Genomic DNA, 11734 nt, shown 5'->3' with positions numbered 1-11734 from the left:
AAAATAAAAATGAACCTTTTCTTAAAGGGGAAAAAAGAGAGGAGAAGGAAAGAGAGAGAGAGAGAGTTAAAAAAATGTTTTTTGTTTTGTTATAAATAGGAAAATTAAAAAAAGAGCCACAGGCAGAGCAAAAGAGAGAGCAGGGCAATCAACCCTTTGGGCCACTCTTGATCCGATCAAAGAGTTATTATGGACATTCGGAGTGGGCCGGCTATTGGGCTTCATCATTTGGATTAACGTGGTGTGTCAAAGTATCTTCCGGCCCAGAGTACTTTGGATGCTGGCGGGTTGTTATCAACCTACCACCACTACACACCACTCTTTCTTCGCACTAGAGTCTTAATCGGAGGATGGATGGAGCGTGTGAAATTTCGCGGCGACGGAGTTGGTGCTGTACGTACCGCGGCTCGCCCAACTCATGCAATGACGCATGCACCATTTTTTATACATTTGGAATCATCAGGAGGTGAAAAGGCCGCTAAGCCCAAAGGCAAGCGTCGTGAGTCGTGACAATGGAGAGGCGCGCACATATGTAGCTCCGGATAGCTGTAAAGCCTCTCTCTCTCTCTCTCTCTCTCTCTCTATAGAGCTCTTTTTCAGTGTTTAGGGGAATCGCTATGGCGGCCTTGTTGCTCTTGATAATTGGCCTAATCTCATTAAGTAGCTCTAGCTGCAGCACTAGCGTGCAGATTGATGAATATCATGATAAGAGCGGTAGCGTTGAGAAGGTGCCTATGGTGTGGCCGTTGCCTCGCCACTTCACGAGTGGCTCTGGCAGTAAACACACGAGAAGCCTCACCGTCGCTCACCAGTTACAATTTAGGTACGTGATTACAGGCACTGATGCTGCCAAAATTGTCGGCGGGGGTGGTGTAACATCCACGGATAAGGCCACTGTAAGCGGTAGCTCAATGTACACCTCCTCCCCTATTCTCGACGAAGCTTTCCGCCGCTACCACTACCTTATCTTCAGCACACATAAAGGGCATACTGCCCATCGCTTCGCACTCTCCACCCTGCTCGTGGAAGTCCAGTCTTCCGAGGAGACGGTGAGTGGAAGCGGCGAAATTCAAACGTGGTGTTTAAGATTTCTGCAACGACTTCTTCTTGCGAACTGTTCTGTTTTTCCGTCCGACTCAACTCTTTTATAACTTTTTCTGTTTGTTTGTTTGGCCCCTTGTATATTAGCTTCGCTATGGAGCAGACGAGTCCTACACTTTGGCGGTGCCAGATCCGGCTAACTCTACTCGTGCTTACATTCAGGTTTGATGCTCCCTAATTACTCACGCAAAGATCATCAATATTAGTACTTGTCTAGAAGCTACAATATCGTACATCACTTTACATCTTTTTGACTAGCGTTCCCTCAGGCAAACACTGTTTTCGGAGCTTTACGCGGGCTTGAGGTAAAATGATCACTCCTCATGATCATATATCTGGCCAGCATTTTTTTTAACACAACTAAATTCAATCATAGGACTGTTAATTAATCATGTTTTCGAACCCGATTTGTGGTGTGTTTTTTTTTTCCCTTTTGGGGGGATTTGGCAGACATTCAGCCAGCTCTGCTCCTTCGACTTCAAGTCTCGGAGTGTGCAGGTGCGGAACGCTCCTTGGTTCATCTCCGACGAGCCTAGGTTCTCATACAGAGGGCTCCTCATAGGTGCGTATAATACGCCCCGTATAATTAACTCACGCAACTGCATTCCATTAAACATGAGCTACACACTATCGCAGATACCGCCCGCCACTACCAACCTCCGAGAATCATCAAAAAAGTAATTGATGCAATGGCCTACGCGAAGCTTGTAAGTGGATAATCACAGCCCCCCACTAATTATAGTAATCGATACCATAACAAATTAATGTGTGTGAGTGTGTAGAGATGAGGACGTTAAGGGTTAATCTCCACATAAGTTGAGTTACTTGAGTAGTCTATGTTGGTCATGAGCTGCTGACGCTGCATCTATTATACAGAACGTGCTACACTGGCATATCGTGGATACACAATCATTCCCACTGGAGATCCCTTCCTACCCGAAGCTATGGGAGGGTTCGTACACGGTTATGGAGCGCTACACCATCGAAGACGCAAAGGATATTGTAGAGTGCGTATATTATCAGTGTGTGGGCTGTATGTTTGCAATGCCGCACTACAAGGCCAGCATGCTGCAATGCCTCTGCATGTGTTTAATTATATAAGCTCTAATCTTCTTACCACTGAAATAAGAGAGCATGAGTCGAATTAAAACAGCTTACATGTAGTTCTGAACATTTTATAAGTTTAAGACAGCAGGCCAAGCAATGTCAGTTTTAAACATACAAAAATGATAGTGTGGTTACACCTATTTGCAGTTATGCGCGGAAAAGGGGAATAAACGTGATGGCGGAACTGGACGTTCCCGGCCATGCTAGATCTTGGTTGGTAAAAGAAGCTGCAGTTAGTGTTGTTTACAGATTTATCTCCACGTGCATATTTAAATTCCAACGATTATCGATGAATGTGTGCGTGTATAGGGGTTTCGGGTATCCACAGCTGTGGCCTTCTGCCAACTGCACTCAACCGTTGGATGTGTCTAGGAACTTCACATTTCGCCTCATCAATGGCATCATCTCTGGTCCGTAAATTACACATAATCTTGCCTGAATTATTGCTTGCTTGGAGGCTGTGCCAGCGGCAAATGTAATTAATAGGATTTGCTCTCGGCTCGATTTAATTTATGCAGACTTCTCAAAAATCTTTCCATTCGATTTTGTGCACATGGGTGGGGACGAAGTAAACACGTGTGAGTCTCATCTTCTTACCTATATGGTCTTTGTTTACTTACATGATTTCTACACACATATCTATATCTTTTCTCTATATTGTTTTAAGGAACAGTTTCACAAAGCTTGTCACATGGTAAGAATTTGGAGATTAAGGAAAAGAAAAGGAAAGGAAAGGAAAGAGAAAGTTTGAGAAGATTTGAGTAAAATTTAAATTTAGAGTCTAAAAAAAGTGTTTGGCACTAGTTGCCCACTAATATTATCTTAAGAAAGAGTTTCACAAAACTGTCACAAGAAGAGGTTGAAAAAACTTGGGATAAAATTTGAATTTTAAATAACCTACTAGTATATATAAACTAAAGAGCAACCACAACCAACAAATACATACAGTGTCACAGTACACACAATATATATATATATATATATATATATATATATATATATAGCATAGCCTAAGAAGGACTAATCACCATCTTGTCTGCAGCTTGTTGGACGGACACACCACGTATCAACAAGTGGTAAGCTTGCAGGCTTTTGTTCTTTTTCTTGCACATGCAAAAGTATGTGCTTTTTACAACTTTTGTAAACTAGTGTACGACCGATTCCACTACAGGTTGAGAAAGAACAACTTGACAGGCTTCGATGCTTACAAGAGCTTTGTCCTCCAAGCGGAAGCCATCAGCTTGTCGAATGGATATACACCGGTTAATTGGTAATTAATTAGTCTGCGGTCAGAGACTTCATCTAATCTTTAATTGCTGATATGTAATCCAAATTTAATTGCAGGGAAGAACCCTTCGACAATTTCGGCTCTCAACTCAACAAGAAAACAGTGATACACAACTGGTCTGCTCATTAAATCACATCAACAGTAGTTGATATTACGTTGCCTACATTGGTAATAGTCTAAATTGTGCGCGCGCGCAGGCTTCAAGCTGGCGTGGCACCCAAAGTGGTGAAAGCGGGGTTCCGGTGCATCGTGAGCGACCAGGACGTGTGGTACCTGGACCACTTGGACGTGACGTGGCAGAAGTTCTACATGAACGAGCCGCTGACCAACATCACGGAGGCGCGGGAGCAGGCGCTGGTGATCGGCGGGGAGGTGTGCATGTGGGGGGAGACGGTGGACGCCTCTGACATCGAGCAGACTATCTGGCCTCGAGCTGCCGCGGCCGCAGGTCCGTTGTGTGTGTAATTAGTGAGTGATTGTGGGGGGATAAGTTGATCCCTGATCAGTAGTCATGATTACTGCGTGTTGCAGAGCGGCTTTGGAGCAGCTTGGATCGAATCGCCAAGGATCCAGTCCACGCTCTACCACGGCTTCGCTACTTCCGGTGCCTGCTCAACCAGCGAGGAGTCGCAGCCGCTCCGGTTGCAGGAGATGGGCGAGCGCCACCCATTGGACCCGATTCTTGCTACGCTCAATAAAAGTTAGACGTACTTGCAAAAGGAACTGTTGTGAAATAAAGTCCAAAACCAAGGCAACGGGTCTGTCCTGATCCCCCCGTGGTTATCCCTGCAAGGTCTGCTCCCCCTTCGGCCTTCATGACTGCCTGGCATCTCTTGCTACAAGTACCTAATTAGCGCTTCTCCTAAATTGTGCGGCTTCGGCTGCTGAATGAGCATTCTGCTCTTGTCTCATAGTGGATCATTCCAAATGTTCTTAGGTATGGAGAGAGAGAGCTCTCTCAAGTCTACACTAGAAATAAAAACTTCTTTGTTAGTACCATGGCTAAGTAACTCAAATAGGAGAAAGGGGGATAGAGAGAAAGCTGACATAACTCAAATAAGAGAGAGGGGGATAGAGAGAAAGGTGACTTTTTTTAATTAAAGTGATTTAATTAATAATAGTAGAGGCAAATAATTATATTAAATGCATCTTTTTTATCCATATTTAGAGGATAGTGTCATTAATATGCCATCCACCATCACGTATCTATAATGTTTTTAATTCACTTATACTTGATAGTCAACTTACCTACTTTAGTACACTCTTGAATGTTTTCTAAAATAAAGTTATTTTAAAATTTTAAACTCATAACATATTTCTCACTTCCATAGGGCATGACACGAGTTTTTCTCTCTTTTCTTTTTACTGTCTTTTTTTCCCTCACATCGCCATCTCTTGCTTTCTCTTTTAATCTTCATCAATTTGTGTGCAATATTGGTTTCTTTCCTCGTCCTGCTATGGTGACTCAAAGGGTTGACCCTAACTCAAAGAAAAGACACCATATCAATTTAGTGCTAAACAAAGACTACTGCACATGGAGAAGCATTCATCACATAAAGCTTTACATGATGAGGTTGAAGCTCAACAACTACGTGCAGAAGGAAAGAAGCATTTGGATTTATGGATTCAAGGAGGTCTATACCCTCTTGACCTATCAACTGGTAAGTCTCCATCATTCAATACTTTGCATGATCTTGTTCAATTTATTGGGGATGGTAGAGCAGGCTTATTTGTGTATTGCTCAAGCCTTATTTGTGTATTGCTCAAGATTGAACAATCAAGCTACCATTTCCCATTACCAACACGCACACATGACTGAAACTGTGCTTAGTGTATACAAGCAATCTATTAAAGGGTTAGAAGACATTGTGATCTCACAAACCCATCATGTCAATGAGTTAGAAAGACTACTTCAATCATCTCAACAAGAGATGATAGAGCTTAGACAAACTAACAAAAAAATGCGAGGAACATGCACTCCAAAAGCAACTAAAAAGCACTCCTTTTGGGTTAAGGGTAAGATCTAGACAATTTAAGAGTGTTACATGCCTAGCAACACATAGATTCTAAGAAGAAGCAGATAAAGCTTGCTCGAAGCTAGGTGAATATTGTGGGAGGTTTTTGCCTAGATAATCCTATAGATAGAATTGCTATAATCAAGTATGCTATCAAAAACAATGACTTAATTGAAATGCTCAAGATTTTGAAGTGTGGTAGTCAAGGAAGTTTGCAATGACTTTCATGACTTGGTCAAGCCTGATGCGGTGGTGGAGACATGTAACAAGGTTTCAATAAGAAGGAAGGGATACAAAGCCATATCAAAGCTACTTATCCAAGGTATGAAGCCTCGTCCTCTTCGTGTGTTTGGCTTTTCCCAACCATATATTGTAGCAATGGCATGACACTAACAAAATTTGGCTATTCCAGGATTCATACGGTTTAATGATTAGAGATAAGCCACAAAAAAAAACAAGACTTTAACATTTACGTATGACATGTATAATAACATATTTACAGATGTTAGAAGGGTCCAATCAACCACCATGGTGAATTTTATCAGTGTAGAATAGAGGACTGTGAGAGTAATCTTATTTGTTATCAAGCTTGATGAGGCATAAATCCTTAAACATCAAAAAATGAAAAGAATCAGTATAGGAGTGATGAAGAGAGCTTTAAATTATGCTCAAGATAAGGGATACCAGTCATTACATAGTACATAGCCAGAGATGGAGCTATGGTACCTAGGGACAGCTACAATGCTAGATGAGAGTCATGATACTCTTAAGTGGTTGTTCTAGCGCACATAAATTCCAAGCATCATTGATGCTCAAAATAAAGGTGAGAAGCTTTGGTGGATGGGGTAGGAAACTTTATAGTAGAGTGGCATATGAGTGCCAATTTAAAAGCACTGAAGTGCATTTATGGGGTATGTGATGGTCCTACATCAGCGAACCCATGCCTCTATTGCATGGCAAGCATGAACAATTCGGAATAGTACAACCCTACAATGGATTACACAAAGGCTCCATCCAGAGACAAGACAAAGAAAGTAACTGGAGATGAAGACTAAACCAAGGCTAAAGGAAAATCAAAGACTAAGATCAAGGGACAATAAAAAAAAAAGGCAAATTCAAGGGTTAACCATGTATTATGCCTAAGGATCCGAATTGGGATCTCGTACTTCTTATAAAGCTAGAGAGAGTTCACATTTGTACTTTACATGTGAAAATTAGAATACTAGCTAAGCTATTTAAGCTTCATTTTGACTATGCTCATTCCATCTTTGAAATATAGTGTCTGAGGGTTGAATCTTTGCCAAAAAAAGTACATTTACGTCTACCTCGGCTAAGGAATCCATCTTCATTTGCTATCTCAAGTTGCAAAAAGAGAAAAGATAATTACTCAACAAAAATAAAAACTTAAAGCAAATAAATTCTCAATTTATTCCTTATAAATACCTTTTTTATTTTCATCTTCAACAATTCGTCTATCCTCCCACAAGTTAATTGAACCTTGTGGAGGGATCTCTTTTGAGCATGGTGTCTTTGGTGGATCTGTTCCCATATTTGCAATTCCCATGCTTTCTTGAATAGCTTTAAACTCTTCTTTTGTGGGAAGAGTTTTTTCTTATTCTTTAACTTTTTTTGAGCTTTTTTTAGGCACATTTCTAAAGCCCTTGGTGCATCAATGAAATTCTTGCCTGCATCATCAGTCTTATTTGGATCTATAAAGTCTGAAGCAATATCACAAACATCTACTATCAATGCAAGGCAATAGTCTTCTCTTAAATTCATGAGCTTCTGGATATCTGTGAGGAGTACAAAATGTTTAGTGGGAAGGATGGTAGGCATGGGAGAGTGATCTCTTTCTTTAACACTTGTATAGTAACGTCCTTCTCCTCTAGCACAATTGAGCTTACCTTGAAATTAGCAACATCAAAATACCTACTCAATATTTCTTCCTCTTCCTTATCTAGAAACTTTTCTACATTATTTAGTTTCTCTTAGTTTTCAATATCTTCTAAAAATGCTATTGACTGCACACTAAAAGTGTTCGGATTACCTTACCAGCATCAACACTGCCTTCTTGTGCATGAAGATAGAAAAGGTTGGCTACATTATGCTGAAAATCCCAACATTATACTGAAGAATCCTACATTTTCTTTTATGAAACCTGCACTAGTCAATAATAACTTTGATCTGATTAGGAAGATATCGTACTTTTTTTGTAACGTGGCCTTTTTCAATAGGGTCTTTACCAAACTAATCAAATGATTAAACCTTATGCCTTCAACAACAAGTTAGTGGAGTGTCAGGAAGATCATCTTCCACTCCCAAAGGGTGTTCTCCATTTAGAATTCTAGAAAGGTGGTCAAGATGGACATTCACAAACTCCTTTTGCACGGCGATGGTGGTAAAATGAAACTCAAAGAATGAGCAAATATCTAGTTATGCACCCCATGGTACAAGGCTTATTCACCAAATACAACGATGCTTATGGTTAGAAAAGGTCACAGAGAATTCCATGTTATGCTCCCCTAGGTGTGCTAACACACATCTCCAGTAGCCACCAAATAGTGCATCAATATGTACATTGAAACCAAGACCCCAATGGGGGGATCCTAGGGTCGGTGAACTTGCTAATGTATTCTTTAGTTTTTCATCTACACATTGGTGGCATTTGTGTATCTGTCCATAACTTATGTAACGGTCTAGCATATACGGTATACAAGAAGGTAAATCTTCTATAATACCCTATGTGCCCTAGAAATCTCTGTACCCCCTTATAATTAATAGGTGGTGGTAGCTCTAAGATCACATAGATCTTGTTCTCATCTATGGAGATGCCATTCTTGGAGATAATGTGTCTAGGATGACACCATGTTTAACCTAAAATCGACATTTGATTAGGTTAATGAGATGTGGTAGAGTCTATATCTCTAAAAGCTAGCCAAAGAAGATAAGTAAAATGTTTCTTCCACTTGGAGTGCACACATAGGTCATCAATGAATATCTCTAGGATTTTCTAAAGGATATCCTTGAAGGCTATAGACATTAAGTGTAGTAGGGGCATTGGACAGGCCGAATGACATGATGTGATACACATAGGTTCCCCATTCCATAGCAATCTTATCTTGTATTAATCAACTTGATTGATCATCACTTGATTGTAGCCGAAGAAACCATCCAAGAAATTGTAAGCTTTTGCTCTACGATGACTCTTTCTAACATATGGTTGGTGTAAGGCATAGGGTAGTGACCACAAATTATGGGCGACATTAACATTTTTGAGGTTAACACATGCTCTAAGCTTTCTATTTTTGGTGACACACACTTGGTGTGCTTGTTCTCATATATAAATGTTACGTTGATGAGCTTGTCGAGCTCTTCTTTAACCATTTGATTGTACTTGGGATTCATGTAATATGCTCTCTACTTGAATGGTTTTGCACCTTCATAAAGAGGGATGGTGTAATTCACCACATCCGAAGGAATTCCCTTTATATCAGTGTTATTTCTAGGTGAACACATCTTGAATATCTTTGTGGAAGGCTTCTCCTTCTTGCTCATGTGTGGTCTTTGGCACTAAACATTGTCTTAGGTTCTTTACCTAGGCAAGCAGGATTTACTTCTTTGACCTTAGAGACAAGGCTATCATATGAAGCATGTAGCTCTCTGCCCAAGCTTCTTTGAGCCTTGTTGCTGTGTAGTGTCCCCAATGTTGTACGACTTAAAGCACTTGGGCACTTACCTCAAATCTTCCTCTTGAGGCTTGGTGAGCTCTTTGAGTTTTTTTTCCCTCTCTGCCTAGCCTTGATCCTATTGACAGGCAGCTTGGCAGAGCTTAGCTTGCTCAGAGCAGCCCACGGGCTCCTCTCGCTTTTATATACCACTATCTTAGTCTTAATGGTGACCTTGTTTAGGTTAGCTTCCCCACTACGATGATTGTAGGTTTCATGTAAATCTATGGCCTCAACATAGCGAAACCTCCATAGGGAGAAGATACTTCTTAGGCTTTCTATGTGGTTTTCTCCTCTGTAGAAGTTGATCCTTATACGGAGGAGTCCTCACTAAAAACATCACTAGCTAGTAGCCATTTATATGGGAGTGATGTGTGGATATAGGCTACTAATGGGTCGGGGCACTTTTTATCTCCTTAGGAGGTTTTTTTTCCCTGAGCATGTGTACACACTCTTATGAGTGTATGTAAGTTACCTTATCATGTCACTTCACTCATTCTCATCAATCTATTTCTAGCGTTTTTGTTCTATCTATCTCTGCTTGTTTACTCTATGTGTGTTGCTACCTTTGTCTCCACTCCAACAAGTAGTATCAAAGTAGGTTCTCTTTAGCCCTCAGCCCCTCATCATGCCACCTTCTCAATCTTCTCTTTTGATTGTGTCAAATTTGTTAAGAAGCATGGATCAAGCTCTCCATGGTGCACATAAAAAAGTTCTTACACTAATGATAACATAATTAACATGTATAGTTCTTACACTAATGATAACATAATTAACATGATTATTATAAGGTGGTGATACCTAGGTGAACTCATGATGACTATGTACTAATTAAGATACACTTGACAAATAACGAGTTTTTTTATGATCCCCAAAAAACTTTGAGCCTTTTTTTATACTAAGCCACATACGTGGCTTATGTATGGTTCCTTGTATGATTGCAAAGTCAAAATCAAGCTTTTTTAGACATTCCCTAAAGATTTCGAGCTTTTCTAATCACTTTTGCTAAATAGCAAAAAACATATCCACGATCACTTTTGCCTTCAGGGACTTTTGGGTACTGGAATACACCTCAAAAGATTAAACTCAAGAGGAGTATTTGCCCATGAATGAGTGTCCCTTTCACAATAGCATGAGTAGTGTGAAAACAACAATGCTTGTCAAAAATTGCTATGAATAAAGTGAAATAATTTAGGCTACATGCGATTAAAGGAAAGTCATTGATGCACCTTCTCCATAAAGTGAGATAATTGAGGCACCATGTGAATAAAGAGTATCTCAAAATACTTTGTGTGCTATGTCATTACAATATTACTATGATAAAAACAAGCAAGATATTTTTTTCATTATGTCAACTTAAACAATTATGGTAGCTATTGTGAATAATTTAAACAATTAAGGCACTATGTGATGCACCATGCACACAAAGAGATAGGTATCATAGCATAAAAAAGGCACACTTGGATCTCCTTATATATTTAAGTCACCATAGCAAAAATGCAAACTTTCTTGGCTTTTATTTTCCTATTACTGTCCACCCATGGTCCCTCTTCCTTTCCCAAGAATGGCATAGTCTCTAGGTTCAAATGACCCTCTTGTTGGCTACATCTACTTCCATTGAGAGCTACATGGAGTGTGCAATGACATGCTGCAATAATACCTCTATCCAAACTTGACCTACGAGCCTAGGTGAAATCAAAGGAAGCACAATGTCAATTTAATTTAATCAAGTCACGGGGCTTGACAAATGCTTTTGATTTCACTAGAGTAAGTACAACGAATTGGCCCCACTATGGTTACAATATGGCTGCATCATTGTAGCTGAGAAAATCAAAATAGATGTAGATGTTTCTACGTGGATGACAAAGATTGGTGGAGCTCGTTGAAACCAAAACAGATGTAGATGTTTCTACGTGGATGACAAAGATTAGTAGAGGTCGTTGATGCACCAATGCCTGCAAACCTTTCTCTACACTATTTATGTAACTTTATTATAATGGCTGAAGCACATATATAAAGCCTAGTTGGTTCTTAAGTGTGTCAAACTATGTCAGATGTTGTATTGCTTTCATTATTAATGGAAATAAACCGATCCTTTTTTTAACTCTTATTTATCTCGCTTATGTTCTTTCAAATTTAAGTCTTCTTAAAGATTGTGCAAAAAAAAACAACCATTTCAATCTTATTCCTTTCTAAGAGAAGAATGTGTGTGTGTGTGTGTGTGTGTGTGTGTGTGTGAGAGAGAGAGAGAGAGAGAGAGAGAGAGAGAGAGAGAGAGAGAGAGAGAGAGAGAGAGAGAGAGATTTTAGCACTTTATGAATGTGTTAGATCTTAAACTCATTAGGGCCTTGTATGAGCATTTGAGTAAAGAATATAGAAAATGAAAGTGAATATGTATAGTTCAAATAAATCCCACGTACGATAAACATGACAACACTATGAAGATACAATTTGTCAAAGTGTGTCAAATGTTGTATTACTTTCATTAAAGGAAATAA

General features: G+C 39.8%; 1 protein-coding gene across 1 annotated transcript; it reads left to right on the top strand.

The window, feature by feature from the left end:
- Positions 1-264: 264 nt before the first annotated feature.
- On the top strand, positions 265-4495 carry LOC147625534 (beta-hexosaminidase 3-like). Its single transcript, XM_086817037.1, has 14 exons — positions 265-1049; positions 1189-1263; positions 1371-1406; positions 1552-1663; positions 1738-1808; positions 1978-2108; positions 2356-2421; positions 2518-2618; positions 2727-2786; positions 3251-3284; positions 3380-3478; positions 3553-3612; positions 3694-3944; positions 4028-4495. Exons 1-14 carry the CDS (start codon positions 618-620, stop codon positions 4192-4194), a joined length of 1695 nt encoding a protein of 564 aa, XP_086673163.1. The 5' UTR covers positions 265-617; the 3' UTR covers positions 4195-4495.
- Positions 4496-11734: the final 7239 nt, after the last annotated feature.

The sequence above is a fragment of the Cibotium barometz genome, chromosome 23 (genome assembly GCF_041138505.1).
Source record: "Cibotium barometz isolate CiBa-2024 chromosome 23, ASM4113850v1, whole genome shotgun sequence".
Taxonomy (NCBI): Eukaryota; Viridiplantae; Streptophyta; class Polypodiopsida; order Cyatheales; family Cibotiaceae; genus Cibotium; species Cibotium barometz.
Note: the sequence above shows the minus strand (reverse complement) of the source record. Positions and strands in the feature narration are given on the sequence as shown.